Source organism: Hylobates moloch, unplaced genomic scaffold (assembly GCF_009828535.3).
Source record: "Hylobates moloch isolate HMO894 unplaced genomic scaffold, HMol_V3 SCAFFOLD_11, whole genome shotgun sequence".
In the NCBI taxonomy this organism is placed as follows: Eukaryota; Metazoa; Chordata; class Mammalia; order Primates; family Hylobatidae; genus Hylobates; species Hylobates moloch.
Window position 1 is genome coordinate 91,171,405 of NW_026652286.1, and position 26,996 is coordinate 91,198,400.

Here is a 26,996-nt window from a genome sequence, read left to right on the forward strand (position 1 = left end):
TAGGATTAGCATATTTTTAGAAACTGCCAGTTGCTAAGGTTTGGGAATAAAAACTATTAGGATTGTGAAACTGGAAGTTCTATGGTTGTGTTTTCTGGTTGAACAGTTCATGGCTCAGTTCCACGAAAAGATCTACCAGATGCTGAAGAACTTACTCCAGCTCTCTCCAGAAACCAAACACTGTATCTTGTCCTGGCTTGGAAACTGTTTGCATGCAAATGCAGGCCGCACCAAGATTTGGGCCAATCAGATGCCAGAAATCTTTTTCCAAATGTATGCCTCGGATGCCTTCTTTCTGAATCTGGGTGCTGCTCTCCTGAAGCTATGCCAGCCATTTTGCAAACCCAGATCCTCTCGGCTCCTCACCTTTAATCCCACATACTGTGCCCTCAAGGAGTTGAATGATGAAGAACGAAAAATTAAAAATGTACACATGAGAGGTAGGGGAGAACCAGGCTTCTTAAAACTGTGTGTGTGTGTGTGTATAACGTGTAAAGCATTCACTCCCTTATCCTTTTTCACAGAGTTCCTTTCTCAAAAAAAGATGAGGCAGAAACGAGCTATTTAGATTTTTTTTTCTTTTTTTTTTTTTTTTGAGATAGAGTCTTACTCCATCGCTCAGGCTGTAGTGCAGTGATGCTATCTCGGCTCACTGCAATCTCTGCCTCCCGTGTTCAAGCGATTCTCCTGCCTCAGCCTCCCTAGTAGCTGGGACTACAGGCACGTGCCACCATGCCCAGCTAATTTTGTGTATTTTTAATAGAGACGGAGTTTCACCATGTTGGCCAGGATAGTCTCAATCTCTTGACCTCATGATCGACCCGCCTCAGCCTCTCAAAGTGCTGGGATTACAGGCATGAGCCACCACGCCCAGCCAGAATTTTTTAAAGATAGATTTTTGAGAGGAAAAAAAAAAAACACCTGGTAGCTTTTAAATGTTGTACTTTAGTGAGAACTTCTCTCTGGATTTGGCAGCCTTGCATGTTCATTCATTCATAGTTTATAAAAATGAGTAAAGCAGAGTCCTCATCCTTTTTGAACTCAGGCTCCAGAAGGCAGATATATTAACAGATAATTATAATATGGTATAGGGCTAAGCTGTGGGAGCACAGAGGAGGAAGTATATAATCAATTCTGCAGAAGTTGGAGGTCTTCATAGCTGAGTCTTGAGAGACAAGTTAGGTTTTACCAAGGAAAGAAGCAAGAGGGTCCCTTTATACAGAGAGAAAAGCAAGTGTAAAGGTACAAAGCTATGGAAAGTCTTGACTAAGGCATAGTGAGAGGCTCAATGTGGCTAGGGCAAGGGGTAGATGGGGTTGAGTTGGGGAGGAAATGGATCAAGGGAGGAAGATAGGTGGGGCTGGATTGGAGAAAACAGTATAGAGAAATGAAAAGAAAATAAATGACTTATAATCCTACCACTTGAAGTGAAATCACTCTTAATTTTGGTATATTTCATTCCAGTTTTATAATTCTAATTGTAAACATGATAATTGCTCAAAAGCAAATAATCAAATTCAGAAAAGCACAAAATAAATACAAATGATCTATTGCTTATCACTTGAAACAATCTATAGTATTATTCCTTTTAATTTTTGGTGATTTCATGAAAAAGATTTAACTGTATTTCCGTAGACGGTGAGAAGCCAAAAGATTATATTTAAACAAAGAACTAATATGACAAGATATGTTTTTAAGAAGATATCACTGCTAACAGTATGGAAATTGAATGAGTGTAAGAGGAGAGTGGAGACCAAGATAGATGTCTGTGACAAGACATTTACCCTTTTTTTGTCTTTTTTTTTTTTTTTTTTAAACTTCTGTGAGGTTTGGACAAAGAAACCTGTTTGATCCCAGCTGTGCAGGAGCCGAAGTTTCCACAGAACTACAACCTTGTAACAGAGAACCTTGCTCTGACAGAGTACACCTTGTACTTGGGATTTCACAGGTAACTCCTCTGATGTCATTAGGAAAAAACAGTTTAGTTGTGTTGCTAACTAGAAGGTAGAAATTGAGTCTTTGGCCAGGCACAGTGGCTCACATCTTTAATCTCAGGATTTTGGGAGGCCAAGGCAGAAGGATTGCTTGAGGCCAGAAGTTTAAGACCACCAACCTGGGCAAGAAAGTGAGACCCCCATCTCTACCAAAAAAAAAAAAAAAATTAGCCAGGCATGGTGGCATATGCTTGTAGTCCTAGCTGCTTCAGAGGCTGAGGCAGGAGGATTGCTCTAGCTGAGGAGTTGGAGGCCACAGTGAGCTATGATTGTGCAACTGTACTCCATCCTGGGTGACAGAGTGATAGCCTGTCTCTTAAAAAAAAGGAGAGGAAGAGTCTTAGAGATATAATCTGAGCTTATTCTAAAGGCTCACATTAGAATCTAATAGAAAAGGGGCATTGTATGAATTTATTTGTGTTTCATCAATCAGCTTTGTCCAGATTCCTTAAATTTGTTTTTAACTTTTATTGTTGTCGTTGTTGTTGAAATGGATTTTCACTCTTGTCACCTTGGCTGGAGTACAGTGGCGCATTCTCTGCTCACTGCAACCTCCGCCTCCTGGGTTCAAGCAATTCTTCTGCCTCATCCTCCCAAGTAGCTGGGATTACAGGCATGCACCACCATGCCCAGCTGATTTTGTATTTTTTTAGTAGAGACAGGGTTTCGCTGTGTTGGCCAGGCTGGTCTCAAACTCCTGACCTCAGGCGATCCACCCACCTTGGCCTCCCAAAGTGCTGGCATTACAGGCATGAGCCACTGTGCCTGTCCTGTTTTTAACTTTTGACCTGTTAAACTTTAAAAATGAAATCACTGTCTTTCTATTGTGATCTGGGAAAGTGGAATTGTTTTCATTTTATATTGCACTTTCTGCTCTTAAATTTTCATTACTGGCCAGGTGTGGTGGCTTATGCCTGTAATCCTTAGCACTTTGGGAGGCCGAGGCAGCAGATCACTTGAGCCCAGGAGTTTGAGACCAGCCTGGGCAACGTGGCAAAATCCTGTCTCTACAAAATATACAAAAATTAGCTGGGCATGGTGGCGTGTGCCTGTAGTGTCAGCTACTCACAAGGCTGAGGTGGGAGGATCTCTTGAGCCTGGGATGTTGAGACTGCAGTGAGCTGAGATTGCGCCACTGCACTCCAGCCTGGGCAACACAGTGAAACCCTGTCTCAAAAAAAAAAAAAATTTTTTTCATTACTACTCCTGGTGATAAAAGATGAAGTTCGGCCAGGCGCAGTGGCTCATGCCTATAATCCCAGCACTTTGGGAGGCCGAGGCGGGTGGATCACAAGGTCAGGAGATCAAGACTATCCTGGCTAACATGGTGAAACCCCGTCTCTACCAAAAATACAAAAAATTAGCCCAGCTTGGTGGCACGCGCCTGTAGTCCCAGCTACTCGGGAGGTTGAAGAAGGAGAATCACTTGAACCTGGGAGGTGGAGGTTGCAGTGAGCCGAGATCGTGCCACTGCACTCCAGCCTAGGCGACAGGGCGAGAATCTGTCTCAAAAAAAAAAAAAAAAAAAAAAGTAATTAATTAATTTAAAAAAGACCAAGTTCTACTCTACAGAGAGACAAAAATGGCAAAAATTAAGGAAATGTTTATAAGGGAGTCTGATGAAATCAATAGGACCACAAAAGACATTAGATAAAGAAGATTCTAGAAATGTGAAGATTTTAGAACTAGAATGTATGACTTCCAAAAACAGTTCTGGTTCTGGCTATTCATTATTCTGTAATTTGTTTTCCTCTGATTTAGCTCATTATGACAGGTATAAGTAGAGGGAGAAAACAGCAACTCAGTCATAGAAAGGGACACTAAGAATAGCAATTTTTAATGCCTTCTCAAGATACCTGAATTGATGCAGAGCATTTTTCACAACTACTCAGTCAACACATTGCCAGAAGAAGGAAATTATGTCTTTAGAGAGAAATCTCCGTCATAGACATTTTAAATAAGACAGTAGGTAAAAGTTCAGCATGTGCTTAACCTGCTCAACTGCCTAGATTCAAACAAAAAATGAATATCATCTAGTTTCCCAATATTAACTAGCCCAAGACATTATCTACAGGGCCAAAGGAAATGATTTTGGACTATTATCCATAACTTTGAATTATGTGTCTTCCTTTCAGTAGAGAATATTAGGCTGACCTTTTCTGAAGAATAATTTAATTTAATATTGAACAACAGAGAGCTGGAAGCTGCTCTTAGATTGCATCTCAGGTGGCTACTAGTTTATATGTGGTCATTACTAATCTAGTGTCCCTTTTCACCAGCTTAGTTTTCTACTAACCAAAGAAAGACTATCCATATAACTCCATCAAAGTATAATCATTGCATCAAAGTATGATCATTGCCCTTGTGTGATGTAAAACTATCCTGCTGGGCTTCTTGTACTTTGCCTAATAATTATTTTATGTAATAACAGCCCATTCTACACCCTACTCAACCAAGCTGCCTTTCTTTGGATAGTGCATTTCAACTGAAGGCTGCTATTTGCAATTAGCTTCAATTATGTTGAATACTTGGCAGCGTTTTCCCATTGCTGTGCACCCTGCCTGTGTCCTGTCAAAAACTTTTGTGAGTGCCTTCTGTGTCATTGCAACTGCAACTCCCTACTATCCTTAAAGAGAAGACTAGATAAATAATTGAGGATCTGTTTTTTTGTGACTTTCTGTTTTCCCTGACCCAGTCTCTTCTGCTTTCTTGGGGGCAGGTTGCATGATCAGATGGTAAAAATCAACCAAAATCTGCATCGGCTGCAGGTTGCCTGGCGGGATGCTCAGCAAAGTTCTAGCCCTGCTGCTGACAATCTTCGTGAGCAGTTTGAACGACTGATGACCATCTATCTTTCTACCAAGACTGCCATGACAGAGCCACAAATGCTACAAAACTGCCTAAACTTGCAGGTGTCCATGGCTGTTCTACTGGTTCAACTGGCCATAGGCAATGAGGGCTCACAGCCAATAGAGCTAACCTTTCCTTTGCCAGATGGCTACAGCTCTTTGGCTTATGTGCCAGGTAAGCAGGCTCTCTCTTGGGAATGTCCTATTTATAGCCTTCTGAGTTTAAGTGGGTCACTTTGGAAGTTTAATCCTGAAAATACCCTTTCTTCGTTATCATTCAGTTGTTTTTGGAGAAACAACTCAAACTTAGATAATATCTACTGGTCAAAGTATTGGGGGACTAACAGTTTGTTCCTCAACCTTGTGTCCCCCTGCTATGCATATCAGAAGATCATCTTCAAAGGATTAAGTGTAATCAGAGTTTTCAGAGCTGTTAGTTTTTATCATTAATATTTGTTCAACTTACACATTCATCTAACTTTACCTGTCCTTTTTGCAGAAAAAAAATTAGCTCCTGTTGGTTAACTCAGAAGGGAAAGAGTGTGTGTGTGTGTGTGTGTGTGTGTGTGTGTGTGTGTGTGTGTGTGTTGTGTGTGTGTGTGTGTGTGTGTGTGTGTGTGTGTGTGTGTGTGTGTCAGTGAGTCATTGAGGGGTGGGCAGGTGTTGTCAATCTAATCAGGTTATGTGTTCTTAACCATTGTATTGGTCATATCATGCTGAGTAACAGATTACCCCAAAACATAGCAGCTTAAAACTACAGACCGGGTATGATGGTGCACGCCTATAATCCCAGCACTTTGGGAGGCCGAAGCAGGATGAGTACTTGAGCCCAGGAGTTCAAGATTGGCCTGGGCAACATAGGGAGACCTTATCTCTACAAAAAATAAAAAATTAGCCAGGCATGGTGGTGCACACTTGTAGTTCCAGCTACTCAGGAGGCTGAAGTGAGAGAATCGCTTGAGCCCAGGAAGTTGAGGCCACAGTGAGCCATAATTGCACTACTGCCTGGGTGACAGAGCAGGACCCTGTCTCAAAAAATTAATTAATAAACAAAATAACAACAACAACTGCAAACAGCTCACTCAGCTGCATGGTTCTGACTCAGAGTTCCTCAGGAAGTTATATAGCCAAGCTGTCAATCAGGGCCTTAGGAATCTGAGGACTCTGCTAGGGCTGGAGGATCCACTTACAAGCCCAGTCATGTGGTTGTTGACAGGCCCCAGTTGCTTGTGCTATTGGCCAGCAGCTTCTTTTCTAGGCCATGTATGTGTCTTCTAAATACTACTCATGATATGGCAGCTGGCTTCCCCGAGAGCAAGTGACCAAAATGAAGACTGTAAGCTTTTATACCCTAATCTTGGAAATGACATACCATCACATCTGCTGTATGCCTCAGAGTTTATCTTCTACTCTGAAAGAGTGAATATGGGAGGGGACTGCATAAGGTCATGAATACCAAAAGGCAGTGATCATTGGAGGACTATCCTGGAGTCTGGCTACCACGGTCACCTAACATACTAATCTTTATTAGGGAGTCCTCACACATCTGAAGGGTTTAAACCACAGTTAACCTTGAGAGTAAAAATGTATATATTAGTATACTGGTGTGTCAATATTTTGTGTCATTACTATTCATATATTTACTTGAATAAAAATTTAAATTGACTTACATTTAAAGGAGATTTTACTTTTATTGACTTATCACCATCTCTAGTACCAACAAAACATTTAGGTTTTTTTTAACCTTCATTAAGTAGGGTGAAAGGAATTTAAATGTTGTTTATTAGTACAGATATACAGATGTTTGGCTAATTCCAGTGAATATTTTCTTTTTCAGAATTTTTTGCAGATAACCTGGGTGATTTTCTCATTTTTCTCCGCCGCTTTGCCGATGACATTTTGGAGACATCAGCAGATTCCCTGGAGCACGTCCTTCACTTTATCACCATTTTCACTGGAAGCATAGAAAGGTGAAGTGCTGAAAGCTTGGTTTTGTCACTGTTTAGGCTGTAAAACATTCAGAAGACTTCTAAACCAAGAAATAAACAAGCCTGAATCATAAGGGGTTGCCTTCAGAAGTTATGGTAACATTAAGGAATCACCTGACCATCCATATGGGTAGCCAGAAATCCCACTGTTGAGAGGTATAATAAACAAAGGACTTTGTCCATAGAGAATTTAATCCTGCATATAAGTATCTTACGGGAATTCCACTGCTAGTCCCTGGTTAAAGTAGTTAACGTAATTCCAGAAACTTACCAGTGGTAGCCAAGTGCTAACGATCTAATAATTATATGATAATAAAGCTTGTTCTTGCTATTCTGAGTTGGATGAGCAGTAAACTTAAGTCAATGTTATTTCTCATTTCAAGTTTTCTCACTCATAGCTTCTAGTCCTCTTTTCCAAAGGAAGATACTGTGACTTGTAGAATTGCTTCCCTGATTTTTTTGATGCATAGGCTAAAGGAAATGGAAACTCTGTGTACAAAAGTGAAGATTTGCTGCACAATGAAGAGAATGACCCACAATTCCCTGAGCCGTATCAGTGATAAGTAGAGAGAAGCCAATTCTTCACTGAGCTGAGCATACCTAATGAGAAGTCATAAGTCAACAAGTATTATGCATACACTGTATGCGTCATGGGTAATGTAGTATAATTATATTCTAGTCTTTACCCTCAGAAAGCTTGAAAAGGCAAGTTTATTCCACATGAAACTGTCAGAGAATAGTAAGCGGTAAATAATGCATTATTACAGAGAAGTAAACAATGGCTAAGCATTCAATAGAAACTTATGTGCTCACCCTCATATTTGGTAAGCTGTCAACTCAAGAGTTAAATGATGTACCCTGCATCACCACCCCACCCCCTGCCCACCCACACCAAGAAACTGACAAACTTAAAACTGCAGAAGTGGATCCTTTTTTTTCCTATCATATGGTTTAGGGTGGATTTTGATTCTTATGTGGAGAGAACAGAGTCATAAATTTGGAGTTAAGCTTATCTGCTCATCTTGCTTTTTGCCCATTTTGCAGAATGAAGAATCCCCACCTGAGGGCCAAATTAGCAGAGGTGTTGGAAGCAGTGATGCCCCACCTGGATCAGACCCCAAATCCCTTGGTATCCAGTGTGTTCCACCGGAAACGTGTGTTCTGCAACTTTCAGTATGCACCCCAACTTGCAGAGGCTCTAATCAAGGTTTTTGTGGACATCGAATTTACAGGTAAAGCAGTCATGAAGCTGAGCCCAGAACTGAGAAGCTGATACCAGTGGGGTTTCACAGTTTGATCTGTATTTGGATACCAAAGAAATGTCAAGCCATTACTTACTGAATACCTACTATATGCCAGGCTTGATGATAAGTGCTTTTTTTTTTTTTTTTTAACATTATCCCATTGTCACCATCTGAAAAGTTTCACTCTATTATCCCTGTTTTATTTATTTTTTATTTTTTTAATTATCCTTGTTTTACATATGAAGACATGACTGCCCAAAAGATCAAATTATTTGTCCATGTCATAACAAACTACCAAGTGGTAGAATCAGGTCTGTGTCACCTAAAGAAATCTACATATTCAACACCCTTATTATGTTGCATCATCAAATCAGACTCAAATTAGACTATTTGGGTCTTTATATTTCTCTGCCTTAAAATTACAGAATAGTGCATAAAGAGGCAGTGTACTGATTGAGAGATTCTCTTATCTTAACCAGACTATCTAATTTTCCAACGGTCTAATGGTTTGATTTAAAATACCAGCAGGCAGACAGGCACAGTGGCTCGTGCTTGTAATCCCAGCATTCTGGGAGGCCGAAGTAGGTGGATCACTTGAGCTCATGAGTTTGAGACCAGCCTGGCCAACATGGTGAAACCCCATCTCTACCAAAACACAAAAATTACCCAGGCATGGTGGCGGGTGCCTGTAATCCCAGCCACTTGGGAGGCAGAGGCACGAGAATCACTTGAATTCGGGAGGTGGAGGTGGCAGTGAGCTGAGATCGCACCACTGCACTCCAGCCTGGATGACAGAGCAAGAAATCCCTCTCAAAACAAAAAAAAAACCAACAGGCAACATTTGCTCTCTATCTAACCCTGAGCCCCTGTGTTTGTTTAAACAGTACCCTGTCTCATTCAGTAAATAAGAGATGTTAAGAACTTGTTGAAGACCATTTTTTAAAGGGATGTCTACCATCCAATGATAAATACAACTAACATTTAAAGAGGCATTTTACATTTTACTGGCTGCCTTTCCATATTTGGATTCTGGTTTTTTTAATTCTCTCACCTATCAGCCTTAGTTTCCTCATCTATAAAATGGGTCAAAGTGATGATTAAGTGAAATAATGCGTGTAAATCTTTATAATACATAAGAAATTGTATAATAAATCACTGCGGTTATCTCGTTATGTGACCATACAACCAAAGCGTTGTAATGGAGTACAATTTCTGTTTTATTTTCTGAGGAGGTGGAAGCCGAAAAAGATTAAGAGACTTAGATTAAGCAGAGCCAGAATGAAAACATAGGTCTTTTGACTCCAAATCCTACACTCTTCCTTTATTATGACCCAGCCTGTGGAGCTCTAGTAATACCTTTGGTATTTCAAAAGCAGTATAAGCCTCAGATTTTTAGCTTCTGACCTCATTTTTCAGAGTAATCAAGAACCTGTTGGCTACGCAGTTGGGATATTGTCTGTGAAGAATGTGGGAATTGCTTAGTGTACCGTCCTGTGCATGGCTTTCACTGCCGTAATGGCCAGCCCTGACCCCTCATTTAAAGCCTGAGAAGTACTCATGTTTGGATATGTTTGTTTCCCTTGACTTTTATTTTACAGCTTGGTACTTGTCTCTTGCAGAGTAAGGTATCCTTTATCTCTGTCTCCCCCTTACTTCATCAGTAAGGAAATGAGCAAACACTTGGCCATAACTCTAGGCCTTCAGAAACTCCAGGGCAGATTTTGTTAGTAGCCTTAACACACAAAAGCAAATGACTACAAAGGAAATGACTACACATAAGCATAAACTCTTCCTCGTATGGCACTGCCTTTGCTGATATTTTGCTCTTGCCTTACTCCAGGAGACCCCCATCAATTTGAACAAAAGTTTAATTACCGCCGTCCCATGTATCCTATCCTAAGATACATGTGGGGGACAGATACCTATCGGGAGAGCATTAAGGTGAGAGAGTTTTTGATGCAACCTGTTGCTTTATATAAGCCCCAGTGGGTTGTAATTCACTACTAAAATGGTTTTCTTGTGGGCTGGGACTTACAGGATTTGGCTGACTATGCCTCTAAGAATTTAGAAGCCATGAATCCCCCACTTTTCCTCCGCTTTCTTAACCTGCTGATGAATGATGCCATCTTCCTTTTGGATGAAGCCATACAGGTAAAAAAAAAAAAAAATTTAACTGCCCCATACCATCAAATCATCATTGGTACATACATTTTACCTTTTAATCATAATAGAGCAGTCCTTATGCCCCTAGTACCAGACTTGAACACCAAAAATTTGTGATTAATAGTGTACCACCAAGCTTGTCATTACAGAGCTTTCTAGTTCATTTCATTAAAGACCAAGATCAAGGGTCATTGAAGCGTCATGAGATGGACATTTTGGCAGAGTCTAAAATACCATATGGTGAAGCCAAACTAAGTTGTACTGGCAGGAGTAATTCATCAGGCGAGCACTACAGAAAGAAATCAGAGGAGCTTGCTTTTGGTCAGTGACTTTCAACCCTTTTAATCCCAGCATGTCAGTAAAATATCTCACTAAGACAATGATTTTTAACCCACTTTCCTAAAAGATTCTGATTTTTGCACCACTGCTTGAAAGAAAATCTCTGATTTGGGTTATTTTTTCATATAAAGGCTCCAAGTTGTCAATACTTCTCATATTTCCACTGCCTTCTAAATTCTTAGCTATATTGTGAGTGAAACAAAGGTTTCACAAAGTATAAAATGCAGCTGGGTGCCTCTCAGCTCCTTCGCTGTATTACTTCCTTAACCTTCCCTGGTGGAACTGCTTATTTCTCCCATAAAAACTTGGCTGGCTGTAGAGCAAAACTTCCCTTACCTGTGATGGGTATAGGATGGACAGGGCACTGACCTAAAGGGAGATGAAGCAGGTAAATCCTGAGGGTAGCCTTTAGACAGTCATGAGCTCCTCGTTGTGATCAGCAATCCCCTGAGTAGCTTGTGTTTAATTTGTGAGAAAGGTTTGATCTGATTTCTTCATAATCCTACACTTTAGGATTTAAGATAGGTTTTCTTCAAAAGTGAGAATAGGTCCTGTTACAAACAGGCCCTTTTAAGCAAGAGGTGTGTGACACAAAGCATGAAGCAGATGGTATTTTCATGAGACTGTAAGTTTAACAAGTTGTTTGCTACAACAGGAAGGATGACGTGAGGTAGAGAGTTTTAAATAATTATGGTTCTTCCACGCATCTTGCATATTTGATAGAGCTTTGATTTTTTTTAAAAGCAGTTCGGCAGGGGGGATTTGTTTTCATCTTTCGGGAAGGATTCATTGTTTTTTCACTATAGTGTGGGGTTTTTTAGTTTTTTGTTTCTTGGCCTGGGTTTTATATATTAAACTATTCATCCTTCTTTCCATTTCACAATGCTATACTATTTCTTGGGGGATTACCTGTGAATCTCCCCAAGCTGAAACAAATCTGTATGAAGCCACAATTTCTTTTTTTCCTGAAAGTTCTTTTGAGCTTCAGCCCTATGCTGAGAAATAAAGGCTCATGTCTCTTACATGATCCCTTGTTTTCCCAGCTTAGTTGACTGGATTTTGAAGAGGACCTCTTAAATGTCACGTCCCTTCAACTGCACCTTTCTTCTCTGATATATCCCATCTCTGGTTTCTGCAGTATTTGAGCAAGATAAAGATTCAGCAAATTGAGAAGGACCGAGGTGAATGGGATAGTCTGACTCCAGAAGCCCGCCGAGAAAAGGAGGCTGGCCTACAGATGTTTGGACAGCTGGCACGTTTCCATAACATCATGTCCAATGAAACAATCGGTACCCTTGCCTTTCTCACATCAGGTAAGGACACGAAGTACTGCTTCCCCCCAAAAAAGTAATGGCCAAGATCTGCTTCACTTGGGGGATCAGCCCAGCTGAAACTAAGAATTCAGACCCTGGTGACAGTATCCTCCACATCTGGGAGGGAAACGAATCACTTGAGAAGCTTCAAAAAGAATGATGATGCCCATTGTTGACATGGAAATGAGGAAATGGTCACCCTCACACAGCTACCAGAGAGCATAAGGTGGTAAAATCTTACTTGAGGACAAATTAGCCATATAAATATATGTGTGTCTTTACGCACACACATATACATATATATTTGTTAATCTGAGAAATATGCTTGAATCCTGGTTAAATATGGTGGATCTAACAGACATTTATCTGTACTCCCTCTGTAGCTCCACTGTTCAATTCAGTAGCCACTTGCCACATGCGGCTTTCAAGGATTTAAAATGTAGCTGGTCTGAATTGAGATGTGCTATAAGTATAAAATATGTACTGCAAGACTTAGTGTTAAAACATGAAATCTGTCCATTTTTATACTGATTATGTACTGAAATTATCATTTTTAATGTCTCAGCTAAATATGATATGACAATCAATAATCACCAGACATTTGAAGAAATCCTCTAATGTGAAAAACAAATAGGTGAAAACTTTGTAAAAACTTTTTAAAAAAACTTTTTAATCTCAGAGGGATAAGAGAAGATACAACAGCCACAAAACAAGAACAAAGAGGCAATGAAAGAGATTATTTAAAGAATAAGAAAGAGCTCTTGGATATTGAAACTTTTACCTTGGAAATGTTAAATATTCAGTAAAAGGGTTAGAAGATATAAATTCCAGGAACTCTTCTATGAATGTAGAACAGAAGGAAAAAGATGGAAATTAGAAGAGAAAGGATAAGAAAACAAAGGATGGATCTAGGAAGTCTCAAAAGAGAAAAATGGAGGGGAGGAAGTTATCAAAGATACCAAAAAATCCCCAAGACTCAAAGCCTCTAAATTGAAAGGGCTTGCCAAGGCCCCTGCACAGAGAATTTTTTAAAACCCATACTGAGGTATGACATTGTGAAATTTTAGGAAATCATGGTAAAAACAAGACCCTAAAATATCCCAGAGAAGTCAGGTAATGTTACCATAGTTTAAGTATCAAAATGGCTTTGCACTTTCAACAGTGTCATTTGAAGCTGAGACACAGCTAGGTTTACTTTCTGAGGGAAAGTAAACCTAGGAGGAGGAAGGTGGAATTCAACATGAAGGGAGATGCAAAGGAGATTCCCAGGATGACGGTAAAAGGAGCTTGTGTGACCACTGCATAGCAGGCCTGTAGAGCAAGCAGTCCAGGTTGGAGCAAAGGATGGAAACATCCAGAAAGAATGTTTCCAAAAATTAGCAGCTAGAAATGACCATGTTGAGAGTTTTAAATTCCAATGGAGAGTTTGGAAAGGATTTAGTGATAAGAGGCTCTGAAAATAAGCAAATAAGCAAAAAGTTATACTAAAAAGGAACTATGTACTCATTAGGACAGCACATGGCTCTGCTGTGAATAATATTTACATCATAACAAACAAAATTATTTAACCAAAAATGTGACTATGTATTGAGGGCATCTGTGATAATGACTAAAACTGATCAAGAACTATTAGTACCAACCAAACATAGCATTATGATACTGTCTGACTTGTTAAATTTGGCGTGTATAAATTTATTTTTTTTAATTTTTGGAATCCATGCCCTATAACATATAGCATTTCCTTACAGATTCATTAAGAAGAAACGATAGGCCAGGCACGGTGGCTCACGCCTGTAATCCCAGCACTTTGGGAGGTCAAGGCGAGCAGATCACGAGGTCAGGAGTTCGAGACCAGCCTGGCCAACATAGTGAAACCCCGTCTATACTAAAATTACAAAAATTAGCCAGGTGTGGTGGCACGTGCCTGTAGTCCCAGCTACTTGAGAGGCTGAGGTAGGAGAATCACTTGAACTTAGGAGGTGGAGGTTGCAGTGAGCAGAGATCACGCCACCAGCGTGATCCAGCCTGGGCAACAGAATGAGACTCAAAAAAAAAAAAAAAAAAAAAAAGAAGCAATGAGTCTACAAGATGTATCCACAGTGAAGTTCACTGATAAGTGTACGAAAAAACTGAAAATAGTAAAAATGTCCACCAGTAAAGACATTAAATAAATAACTTATGGTGCAGTTACAACTAGAAAAGTCAGCCATTAAAAATGATGTAAAACAGACTGGGTACAGTGGCTAACACCTGTAATGTCAGCACTTTGGGAGGCCAAGGCAGGAGGATCACTTGAGCCCAGGAAGTTGAGACTGCCTTGAACCATGATCGTGCCACTGCACTCCAGCCTAGGCACCAGCAAGACCCTGTCTCAAAAAAATAAAAAAATAATTTTTTTAAAAAATGATGTAAAACAGCTAGGCACAGTGGCTCATGCCTGTAATCCTCTAACACTTTGGAAGCCAAGGCAGGAGGATCACTTTGAGCCCAGGAGTTTGAGACCAGCCTGGGCAATATAGTGAGACCCCATTTCATTTTTTTAAAAGATTATGTGAATCACCCCTATTCTATAGAACTTTCTGTGATGGTGAAAATATCCTATAAATCTGGGCTGTCCAGAACCATACTTAACTAGTCACATGTGGCTAGTGTGACTGAGGAATGGATTTTTTATTTTTAATTTTAATAGCCACATATGGCCAGTGGCTACTATGTTGGACAGCACAGGGACATACACTTACTAAAATGATAAAGTATTTGCAGTATAGTTACTGAAAACAGTAAGTTTCAGAATATGTAAAATATGATCATTTTTGTTTTAAAAATGTCTGTGTGTGTGTAAATAAGGACAGAAAAGCTAGAAGGACAAAATGTTAAATTAGCAAGATGTTAACAGTGTTTATCTCTGGGTGGTAGTTTTTGTCTTTTCTGTTTTTTGTTTGGTTTTGGTTTTTGCTTGTCTGTATTTTCTGCAGTGAAAATTAATTACTTAGTTTTAAAAAAAAGTAGTTCCTTCAAGATTTTTAGAAATAAAATAACAGTAGTCCCCGGAGGTCTCCAAATAAACTATACCTAATAAGGAAAAGAGTGCTAATGGATTGAGTTTTCAGAGACTTTGGATTCTTTTCCAGAGATCAAGTCACTCTTTGTGCATCCCTTCCTGGCTGAGCGCATCATCTCCATGTTGAACTACTTCCTGCAACACCTGGTTGGCCCCAAGATGGGTGCCTTAAAAGTCAAGGACTTCAGCGAATTTGACTTCAAACCCCAGCAGCTTGTATCAGATATCTGCACTATCTACTTAAATCTTGGGTACCTCAGATTGAAATCTGTCAAGCCAGAGGGGATGCTAATGTTTTGATTTAGGGTTTTGATAGTAGAATGACCGGTTGGTAATTATGTGAAAATAGAAAAGAAATGGTTAATTCCTAGTTGGTTGATGAAGGAATTTTCTGTAGTTTTAAATAAGGAGATTTTATCTGGGCAAGGTGTTGTGTGCCTGTGGTCCAAGCTACTTGGAAGGCTGAAGTGGGAGGATTGCTTAAAGCCAGGAGTTTGAGACCAGCCTGGGCAACACAGAAGGACTCTGTCTCTAAAAAATAATAAGATTTTGTGTGACCCATGGGACATTGAGATTTCCAGTATTCTGCTTTGATCTGTGCAAAGAGAAACTTTACTGGTTGTACCGCTGTTTAGAAAAGTAGCATTCTTTTAAGGTCACATGATACTTGATAGACTTCCTAGAAAGTCTTTCTGTATCAAAAAGTATATATATATTAAATATATAACATATTTAATATATTATTTATAACATAAATAATCTATATTATAATATTTATATATTATAAATAATACATATATATTAAAATAAGTCTTTCTATTTCAAAAGAATGTTCATGGCTTTTAAGTGGTGAGAATACTTGTTCTGCAGCCTACCTATTGTCTCTTTCATTGACCAACCCTCTGGTGATCAGTTTTTTTCTGATGCTAACCTTCCAGGGATGAGGAGAATTTCTGTGCCACTGTGCCCAAGGATGGACGTTCCTATTCCCCAACTCTCTTTGCACAGACAGTTCGAGTCTTGAAGAAAATAAATAAGCCTGGGAATATGATTGTGGCTTTCAGCAACTTGGCAGAGAGAATCAAGGTAAGGAAGAGGAGGAATTGTTTGCTGATTTCATTAAGAACCACATTGTCAGCCAGGCATGGTGGCTCAAGCCTGTAGTCCCAGCTACTTTAGAGGCTAAGGCTAGAGGATCGCTTAAGCCCAGGAGTTTGAAGCTGCAGTGTGCTATGATCATGCCTGTGGATAGCCACTACACTCCAGCCTTGGCAAGATAGCAAGACCCCATCTCCTAAAAATCCATGCAAAAAAAATCAGATTGTCACCTCAGCTGTGCTGATTTTTACTCTATTTCAGGGAGAAAAAGAGCATTACCAAGAGAAAATATAAACAGATGGTTCTTTTTGGACAGTCACTTAGAACTACAATATTCTTAGTTTTATTCTTGTCCACATGAGAGTGAGAATAGAAATTTAAGAAATCAGCTGGGTACAGTGGCTCATGCCTGTAATCCCAGCACTTTGGGAAGCTAGGGTGGGCAGATCACTTGAGGTCAGGAGTTCCACACCAGCCTGACCAGCATGTTGAAACCCCATCTCTACTAAAAATACAAAAATTAGCTGGGTGTGGTGGCAGGCGCCTGTAATCCCAGCTACTCGGGAGGCTGAGGCAGGAGAATCGCTTGAACCTGGGAGGCGGAGGTTGCAGTGAGCCGAGATCGCGCCACTGCACTCCAGCCTGGGCAGCAGAGCAAGATTCCATCTAAAAAAAAAAATAAATAAATAAATTTAAGGGTTGGGCACGGTGGCTCACGCCTGTAATCCCAGCACTTTGGGAGGTCAAGGCGGGCAGATCACGAGGTCAGGAGATCCAGACCATCCTGGCTAACATGGTGAAACCCCGTCTCTACTAAAAATACAAAAAATCAGCTGGGTGCAGTGGTGGGCACTTGTAGTCCCAGCTACTCGGGAGGCTGAGGCAGGAGAATGGCGTGAACCCAGGAGGCAGAGCTTGCAGTGAGCCGAGATAGCGCCACTGCACTCCGGCCTGGGCGAAAGAGCGAGACTCCGTCTCAAAAAAAAAAAAAAAAAAAAATTTAAGAAACCTCAACTAGAAGAGAAGAATGTACACATTTATGTAAGATGTTTTTATGAAAACGTTTATGTACAGTGTTACCAATAGATTTTAAAACCTAGGGTGTTAATACAGAGTAACTTTTTAGAAAAAAAAAAAAAGAAGAGTAGTTTTCAGTCACTAATTTTTATTTTGATTATCTCTATGTTTGTAGTTGGTAGTTGGCTTTTATTGGAATATGCGTACATTTTAAAGATTAAAATACTATATTGTATTTAGCTAAATCCCTTTGGTTAGAGTATGACAGAGCTCTATTAGCAGGTAAGAAGAAGGAAAATCATGGCACAAAAGTCTAATAGAAAACCTTCCTTGTTGCTGTCCGTCTTCCCTCCATTGAGTTTCTTTTTTATTGAGTTGGACTTCGTCTTTGTTTAGAGCTTAGCCAGGTGGATCCCTGAGGAACTCGAGTTGTGAAGGAATTAAATATCAAAATGACTTTAAAATTCCTATACCTGTTTGTATCAAAAATCAAAAACTGCTTTTCATACACAGGCTGCATGAGTGACTCTAATTATGCAAGTAATACCCTCCTCCATTCCCCCTTCTCCGTCCCCTTTTAAATTATGGCATTTACAACAGAACTGTTGCCAGATGGATGTTGTATGTGATGTATTTCCTTTCCTCCTAACATTTAAACCCATTTCCAGTATGACTGCCAGCAGCTGAGCCAACCTAAAGGTCCAGAGTTGGGGCTCAATGCTTAATTTGTTCTTAGAATATCTATCTTGGCTTGTTTTTGAGAAAATGAAGCTCACATGTGTCACTATCACTGTCAAGGGTTATTAATGACCTGTTTTTTTATTTTTGAGACAGAGTCTCGCTCTGTCATTGAGCACGCTAAATTCAGCTACACTGTGAATTCCCTTTAACTACCAGATGTTGTATACTCAGTCTCTTGCAGACCTCCAACAACAGGAAGAGGAAACCTATGCAGATGCCTGTGATGAGTTCCTGGATCCCATTATGAGCACACTGATGTGTGACCCTGTGGTGCTGCCATCTTCCAGAGTCACTGTGGATAGATCCACCATTGCAAGACATTTGCTCAGGTAGGCCAGTCCCAAAAACAGACTCAAGAGCACATATATATATTAGTTTGCTATCTTTTTCTCCCAGGCACCTAATACAGTACTTTGCACCCAATACATACCACATATTATTGATTTACTGATATGTTGGAAGACATTTTGGTTTCCATTGCTAGGATATAAACATTTCAAAACAAAACATTCTGTTGAGAAATGATAACTCTAACCTTACCTCTTCCTGCCTTAAGAAAATAATTTCTGGGTCGGGCGCAGTGGCTCACACTTGTAATCCCAGCACTTTGGGAGGCCGAGGCGGGTGGATCACGAGGTCAGGAGATCGAGACCACGGTGAAACCCCGTCTCTACTAAAAATACAAAAAATTAGCCGGGCGTGGTGGCGGGCGCCTGTAGTCCCAGCTACTCGGAGAGGCTGAGGCAGGAGAATGGCGTGAACCCAGGAGGCGGAGCTTGCAGTGAGCCGAGATTGCGCCACTGCACTCCAGCCTGGGCGACAGAGCAAGACTCCGTCTCAAGAAAAAAAAAAAAAAAAATAATTTCTGGCTGGGTGCAGTGGCTTATGCCTGTAATCCCAGCACTTTGGGAGGCCGAGGCAGGTGGATCACTTGAGGTCAGGAGTTTGAGACCAGCCTGGCCAACATGGTAAAACCCCATCTCTACTAAAATACAAAAAATTAGAGGGGCATGGTGGTGCGCACATGTAGTCCAAGCTACTCGGGAGGCTGAGGCAGGAGAGTTGCTTGAGCCCAGGAGGCAGAGGTTTCAGTAAGCCGAGATCGCACCACTGCACTCCAGCCTGGGCTCAGGTGATCCTCCTACCTCAGCCTCTGGAGTAACTGGGACTACAGGCATGCACTAACACGCCCAACTAATTTTTGTATGTTTTGTAGAGACAAGGTTTCACCATGTTGCCCGGGCTGGTCTTGAACTCCTGGGTTCAAGCAATCCACCCGCCTCAGCCTCCCAAAGTGCTGGGATTACAGGTGTGAGCCACTGCACCTGGCCTGTTTTTTTATTTTTGCGACAGAGTCTCGCTCTGTCACCAAGGCTAGAGTGCAGTGGCGTGATCTCAGCTCACTGCAAGCTCCACCTCCCAGGATCAAGTGATTCTCCAGCCTCAGCCTCCCGAATAGCTGAGACTACAGGTGAGCACCACCACATCTGGCTAATTTTTGTATTTTTTAGTAGAGATGGGGTTTCACCATATTGGCCAGGCTGGTCTTGAACTCCTGATCTCAAGTGATCCTCCCACCTCAGCCTCCCAAAGTGCCGGGATTATAGGCATGAGCCACCTCACCCAGCCTGCTTTTTCGAATTCAGGTTTTACACTATATTCACCATGTGGATTAACTCACGTTCTGTTGCTGTTGTTGTATCAGCTGTGGTAACCATGAATTTTCCCCAGCCTGCCTATTCTTCGGACAGTGTGCCCCATGATAACTATAGAAAAGACAGGAATGAAGCAATAAATGGTAGCTTATTAGCTACTTAATGGGCCCCTTAACTTTTTTTAGTCCAGCATTAGAAAGAAATGAGTACGGAGAGATTCTGCCTATTTATATATTTATTTATCTATTTTTTTGAGACAGAGTCTTGCTCTGTCACCAGGCTGGAGTGCAGTGGCATGATCTCAGCTCACTGTGGCCTCACCCTCCCAGGCTCAAGCAACCCTCCCACCTCAGCCTCACCAAGTAACTGGGACCACAGGCCATGCACCACTGTTCCTGGCTTATTTTTGTATTTTTTGTAGAGAAGGGGTCTCTCCATGTTACCCAGGCCAGTCTCAAGCTCCTGGGCTCAAGCAATCCACTCACATCAGCCTCCTAAAGTGCTGGGATTACAGGCATAGCCACCTCGTTTGGCCTCTCCATATTTAAAATTAAGTTATATGGAGCCAGGCACAGTGGCTTACGTCCATAATCCCAGCACTTTGGGAGGCTGAAGCAGGTGGATCACTTGAGATCAGGAGTTCGAGACCAGCCTGGCCAACATGGTGAAACCCCATCTCTACTAAAAATACAGAAATTAGCCGGGAGTGGTGACACACGCCTGTAATCCCAGCTATTTGGGAGGCTGAGGCAGGAGAACCACTGGAACCCAGGAGGCAGAGGTTGCAGTGAGCCAAAATCACACCACCGCACTCCAGCCTGGGTGACAGAGCGAGACTCTGTCTCAAAAAAAAAAAAAAAAAAATTAAGTTATAGCTCTACAAAAAAATATTTTTAATTAGCCAAGTGTAATGGCACGTGCCTGTAGTCCTAGCTACTCACGAGGCTGAGGCAGATGGCTTGAGCACAGGAATTCAAGGCTGCACTGAGTTATGATGGCAGCACTGCACTCCTGCCTGGGCAACAGAGCAACACACTGTCTCTAAATAAACAGATAGATACATGTTGTATACTTTGACCCAAAGTTAAGGAAATTTTTAAATATTAAAAAAATGAATTTTTGGCCAGGTGCAGTGGCTTACGCCTGTAATCCCAGCACTTTGGGAGGCTGAGGCAGGTGGATCACCTGAGGTCAGGAGTTTAAGACCAGCCTGGTCAACATGGTGAAACCCCATCTCTACTAAAAATACAAAAATTAGCTGGGCATGATAGCACGTGCCTGTAGTCCCAGCTACTCGGGAGGCTGAGGCAGGAGAATCCCTTGAACCTGGGAGGCAAAGGTTGCAGTCAGCCAAGATCACGCCACTGCAACTCCAGCCTGGGCAACAGAGCAAGACTCCGTCTCAGAAAAAAAAAAAAAAAGAATTTTCTACCTCTTGGTATTTGGTATTAAGCATTCACTATATGGCTCGAAATGTGGCCCAACAAAAATTCATAACGTTTCTTAAAACATTATAAGAATTTATGCATGGGCCAAGACAGTTCTTCCAATGTGGCCCGGGAAGCCAAAAGATTGACACCTGTCATAAACCTTCTTACATGTCAAGAAACCATAATCTGCATGTACTTGCATAACAATCAGCTGACTAAATCAAATGTTGGTCTACAAGGCTTTATTCCTTAACATCTTATACTCTTCTAAGAATCTGTCATTATAATTACAAATAGTTCTTTACACTGACATGAATGTATAGTGTCTCTGCCTTAGAGAAATCTAAAGGTGACAGAAGCATAGCATTTTTTAAGCCACTGTAATTAAATATCATGTGAACAGCAGTGTTGAGATAAAGTTTATTAAGAAATAGAGGCCAGGTGGGTGGCTCAGGCCAGTAATCCCAGCACTTTGGGAGGCCGAGGCTGGTGGATCACTTGAGGCCAGGAGTTTGAGAGCAGCCTGGCCAACATGGTGAAACTCTGTTTCTACTGAAAATACAAAAATTAGCTGAGTGTCGTGGTGCAGGCCTGTAATCCCAGCTTCTTGGGAGGCTGAGGTCAGAGAATAACTTTCACCCAGGAGGCAGAGGTTGCAGTGAGCAGAGGTAACGCCACTGCACTCCATCCTGGGTGCCACTGCACTCCAACCTGGGCGACAGGGCAAGACTCTGTCTCCAAAAAAAAAAAAAGGAAATAGACAAAGTAGCTACAAAAACTCCTGAATCATCTTTTTCTCACTCTTTCTAACCCCAACTCAGCATTTGACTCAAAGTTATAATGCACTCTGGCTTCATTCTTAAGATGCGACGCCCAGGTGTTCTGTTTTTGGCTTAGAATGTTAGAACTTATAGAAATAACCCTATTTCCCTTTCTCTCTTTGTCCCAGTGACCAAACAGATCCCTTTAACCGTAGTCCCCTCACCATGGACCAGATCCGGCCAAACACAGAACTAAAAGAAAAAATCCAACGGTGGCTTGCAGAGAGGAAACAACAAAAGGAGCAACTTGAATAGATACTGTGAACTAACCAAACCAAAACCAACCCCAGAGTGCAGATAAACAATTGTTTGTGGTTTCTCTCTTTCTGGTTCTGTTCCTTTTCTTTCTTCTTTTGTTTCTTTTTTTTTTTTCTTTACTAAATTAGAGAACTGCTCTTGCTGAAATATGATGGTTAAGATTCCTAAGAACTTGACAATGCTCCCCTGGCTTGCAGGAAATTATACTTATTATAGCATCACCAAGTTTAGAAATCATCACTAATTTTCACCCTCTGCTGTCTCTTCACATTCTTCTTCCTTTTCCTAAATGAAATTATATTATTTCAACTACTAAAACTTCCTGCCACCCTGCTATTTCTCTTCCAATTACTGTTCAAACATTTTTGGTGAGTGCTGCTTTTATAAGTATGTGATGTCACATATTTCTGTGACAGCTGATGTTATCAGAAAAATCCTGTGTTATCCCGTGTATTTACTAGTCCTCAGGATCTAGACTTAACCCCTTTTCTGTGTTACAGAGTAACTTCACATAAAAGCACATACCTTTAAGTTTGTGTAGACTTTTGAATAAGATGATAGATGAGAATTTTTTTTAAAAACGAATTTAAAGGAATCTTGTGCAACTTCTGTTGATAGCTCTTAATTTTGTTATACATTCTTTTTAATGAGGATTGGTAGGGCAATCCTACCAATTGATGGGGGTGAGGAGGCTGTTGGGCCCTTATTCTCTTACGAAAATCTGTTTCTACAAGGACAAGGCCTAAGTAGATTTAGGCAACGGGTATCATATCCATGAAAAATGTCATTTTAAGACACTAATATCAACAGTATATCTCAGTGTGTGAGATATATAAATACACACACACACACACACACACACACACCCCATGTGCTTTTTTGTTAGTTTAGTGTAAACTGAGTACCACTATATTTTCTCTTCCACAGTGAGATGTATGCAGTATGTGGCCATGTTTACTAACATACTCATTCTTCACAAAATTCTGAGATTATAAAATGTATATAGTTAATATTTGTTTGAGATTGTGACCTGACTTCTAAGAGCTACTTCTAACACAGCCTTAGGTCTTCAATTAACAAAGTAGGAATTTGAGCACAACCTTGTCCACAGCCATTTTAAATATCCACTTAGCCCTGAGTAGTTGGTAGGTGGATGGACACCACTTTCATAAGTGAACTTGAGCTCACTACTCAATTGTGCACTTAATATGCTGACTAGGGACATTCCCCTGTGGATTATCTTTATATCACTGTCTTTCTAAGCCCAGAGATGTCGTAAGTGACAAGAAAAGTGATAGGATCAAGAAATGGGTGTCACTGCTTCATTTGGAACATGTTATTAACTATGGTTGCTTTCAAATAAAATAGTAGTTTTATATTTCAACACAAGTTGCTATAAGCAATCCTTGATGTGTTTTGATTGCATCAGCTGGAAAGCCTCAAATCTAAGAGGGCTTCCCATCCTAGATATAAAATAGGTGTTGCCTATTGCTGTGCTTATAAATGAAAAAGGAAGTTGAGGACACTTTTGCAAATGCCAGAACGTAAGATTCATTCAGTGTGCTCCCTGGGCCTTTACGGCATGGGTTGACAGGATTTGTTTATTTTCTAAAATTAGCTTCATTCAATATTTATCATCCTCCTTTCCCTTTCTGAGAATGAACTATGTATAAAATAAGCTTCTGCCTATTTGCATCTATCCTCCAAACCCAATCTAGTAGGATGTTCTCATTTTAAAAACAAGGGGAAAAGACCAGAGTTTTTCAGGAGAAAACTGGAGGAAAATGGGCACAAAAACTCAGAAGGCAGCTATTCCCAGCAGCTTCCTAGTTAACAACCCCTATGCTGCCTCCAGTCTTTGTCTGTATTCATCTGTATTTAACCTTCAGATTGTAAGCCTTTTCTGGCAAGCTTTTCTTCTTTTTTTAAACTCTTTTCCTGAAACTTTTTATGAATGGCTATGGCACCATTAATGCTGCTGAATATCTTTAAACTCTGCACAGGCAAGTGTGTAGCTTAAGGCCACTACTGGTAAGGAAACCTAGTGTCCTCTGTGCCTTTTTTCTTTCTGTGAAGTAATTTAAGAATATCCAAAAAAATTAGACTTTAAAAAGTTATCTTGGTACAACACCACGTGTATATATACTTGGAAGCTTAAAAAGGTGTTTTGTTTGGAACTTAGAAGCAGCTCTAAATCTAGTAGAGCAGATTTTCTAACATACCTAGTTTCGTGTGTTGGCTTTGCTGGAGTATGATAGCAAAATGAAGACTCTACTCAGCTCTGGTATTGCTCATAACTTACCAAGAGGCTAATACTAAACTTGGAAAATTGTTTAAGTATGTTTTATCAAGCAGTCTGGGTTTTATTTTTTAATATACTTTTTTAATGGATATGTGAAAACTGAAGGAAACGTTAAAGGTTTTTTAATGGTGCAAGTGAAGGTGCCAGTTGCTATTTGGTATCACACTCTACAAGAGCTTCATTACTTTATTTGATGGTGGTTGCTAAGCAGCCATTGCACAGAGCATAAGTCTACTGGGTGCCTTTACATGCCAGAGGCTGATGCTGCACTGTTGATGTCATGTGAGGAAATAATGCACATGCTCTAACTGCTCAACAGGAAATGAACCTAGAAACAGAAAATGAAAAGGTTGATTGAAATAAAACTTGATCAACACGACTGTATTTTGAAACATTCCAGGAAGGTTACTTCTTGTCAAACTTGCCTGGCAGTGTTTGTTCAAAACTTGTATTTAATAAATGAACATCTGACTTACAACCTTTGTTATCACGTTATTCCAGTATTAAAAGCTAGTGGCAGTTTCAGAAATCGCCCTGAAAACTTAGAGGATTCTGACATTTCACTTTTTTTTTAGGTAAGTAACATCAAATATGTGTGACCTGGCTGTCCCAGCCTGCCTTACCAGGCCTCTGGAGGGGACCCTGGGGTTACCCTCAGGAGATGAATCTCACAGTATGGTTTGCCTAACCAGCTCTCTTTTGGCTTCACTGTTTTTCTTTATCTGGCCTGAACCCCAGGTCTTTGTAATCATTTGCTGTTATCTTCCCCTTTCTTGCTCCTTGTTTCCATACCCCTGCCATGCAAGATGTCAGCCTAGATTAACTCAGCCATTCCCCTCTGATGTAATATCCAAACTGCAGACCATTGTTGGAGGAAAAACAATTTTTAGAATGGTACAACCACAAATTTATCTCTAATGTTGCCCAACAACCCTTCTGTGTGTCCTTCAGCTATTCCAAACTTTGGCCTCCTTCCTCAAATTCCTTCCCATACCCCCCTCCTATTTACCCTTCACAATCCGATGACTTTGCCTTCATTTTGCTGGGAAGATAAAGACTTCAGAGACTTTGAAGACTTTCAGACCTCTCTCTCCCATAATCACATCTGTGGAAAAGGCCCCATAGATCCCTGGCTAGTTCTCTTTTCCTGCCTCATCAGGGCTCTTGTCAATATCCCTTTTTATCAGGCAGGATGGCCTGTGCCTGTAATCCCAGAGCTAAGCGAGACGCTAAAGTGGGATGATCTCTTGAGGCCAGGAGTTTCAGACCAGCTTGGGCAATGTGGCAAGACCCCATCTCTAAATAAATAAATGACTGCCTCTTTGTCTTCAATTTCTCCCCTGAGTTCCACATCCCCCTTTGGTTTTCTGACTTGTAATCCTTTACAGCCGTATTTCTTCACCATTCACCCTGGCTTCTATCCTAATTTTTTGAAACTGCACTAATTAAAGATTGCCATATTGCTAAATTAACTTTCCCATCCTTAATTTGACTTTTCTGCAGTACCTAAGGCAGCAGAATCACTCCTTCACTGAAAAGTTCTTAGTTCCTTGATACTACTTCTAATTTTTCTTTCCACCTCTCTAACCATTCCAAAAATCGGAGATTTACTTCTGCTCAGACTTCCCCAGGATACATTACTTATAGTTCTGTTCTTCTCATCAAATGCCACTTCCCTCCATACATCTTTTCCTCCTCATATTAAACTATGAAGTTTCAGCCCTCTGTAGTATACAGCTGTTCTCTTACACATCTGCTCAAGGATCTTTTCTAGGAAGTATGCTGAAATCAGCACCATGCCTAATCTGATGGAATGCCCCTTCTCTGAGTATACATTGCAACTTAAGATCTCAACTCTGCCACTTCCAAACTGTGTGGCCATTTTTCAAGCCCAGTCTCAATGGGGACAATGCCTTACAGGCTTTCTTTAAATTCTAAAATGCCTGGCATAGTGTGGGCGTTCAATACAGGTGATTTTTTCCTCACATCTGCACAGCTCCTTGTGGCTAACTAGGGGATTAGGGGAAATGGATTCCAATCCTGATACAGCACTTTGGGGAGATTGGGATTACAAAAAAATCAACTTTAAAAGGGGCTATGGGGCCAGGCGCGGTGATTCACGCCTGTAATCCCAGCACCAAGGCGGGCGGATCACTTGAGTCTAGGAGTTCGAGACCAGCCTGGCCAACATGGTGAAACACCGTCTCTACTAAAAATACAAAAATTAGCCAGGCGTGGTGGCGGGCGCCTGTAGTCCCATCTACTAGGGAGACCGAGGCACAACAATCGCTGGAACCCGGGGGACGGAGGTTGCAATGAGCCGAAGTCGTGCCACTGCACTTCAGCCTGGGCGACAGAGCGAGACTGTCTCAAATAAAAAGGACTATGGGTTGAGCCTGGTGACAGGCTGTGTGGTGCTTGCTTGGCCCCTAACTTTATGTTTGGCCTTGGACCCTCTCTACCTCTGTACAACGATCGTGTTGGACTAGAAGAATCTCAGCGAATCCTTCTCCAGTACTGACTTCATAGGTTCTCAGAATCGCTGCGAAAGCACCGTACGCGAAATAGCAGAGGTCGGCGCCAAGAAAAGCACTGCAGGTTCAGGGCGCATGCGCATTTCCGCTCCTTGCCGGTTTTCCGGACCTCTACGAGTGGCTGCCCCACAAAATGCCTGCTTCTCTGCGGAATCCTACTGTTCTTCACATACTCTCTAATACCATCTT

General features: G+C 41.0%; 1 protein-coding gene and 1 long non-coding RNA gene across 6 annotated transcripts in view; one reads left to right on the top strand and one right to left on the bottom strand.

Annotated features, from left to right (window-relative positions):
• Window positions 1-24,751, top strand: part of UBE4A (ubiquitination factor E4A) — a 40,596-nt gene extending 15,845 nt beyond the window's left edge. For all 3 annotated transcript variants that reach the window (XM_032167572.2, XM_058446295.1, XM_058446294.1), the window contains exons 9-20: window positions 107-440; window positions 1,828-1,948; window positions 4,714-5,018; window positions 6,681-6,813; window positions 7,876-8,063; window positions 9,916-10,016; window positions 10,113-10,226; window positions 11,716-11,890; window positions 15,022-15,202; window positions 15,890-16,037; window positions 17,979-18,136; window positions 21,842-24,751. In XM_032167572.2, the coding sequence (XP_032023463.1) occupies window positions 107-440; window positions 1,828-1,948; window positions 4,714-5,018; window positions 6,681-6,813; window positions 7,876-8,063; window positions 9,916-10,016; window positions 10,113-10,226; window positions 11,716-11,890; window positions 15,022-15,202; window positions 15,890-16,037; window positions 17,979-18,136; window positions 21,842-21,968 (2,085 nt within the window). In that variant the 3' untranslated portion in view covers window positions 21,969-24,751. The remainder of the gene's footprint in view (window positions 1-106; window positions 441-1,827; window positions 1,949-4,713; window positions 5,019-6,680; window positions 6,814-7,875; window positions 8,064-9,915; window positions 10,017-10,112; window positions 10,227-11,715; window positions 11,891-15,021; window positions 15,203-15,889; window positions 16,038-17,978; window positions 18,137-21,841) is intronic.
• Window positions 6,650-26,853, bottom strand: LOC131384561 (uncharacterized). Of its 3 annotated transcripts, XR_009215537.1 has the most exons (4): window positions 26,736-26,846; window positions 25,283-25,315; window positions 19,489-19,573; window positions 6,650-6,797 (listed from the first exon to the last, which is right to left on the bottom strand). It is a non-coding gene; the product is annotated as an uncharacterized LOC131384561 (long non-coding RNA). The 3 variants fall into 3 exon arrangements; XR_009215535.1 differs by lacking the exon at window positions 25,283-25,315 and having other exon boundaries at window positions 26,736-26,853; XR_009215536.1 differs by lacking the exon at window positions 6,650-6,797 and having other exon boundaries at window positions 19,562-19,573; window positions 25,283-25,378; window positions 26,736-26,820.
• Between the last annotated feature and the right edge of the window lie 143 nt (window positions 26,854-26,996).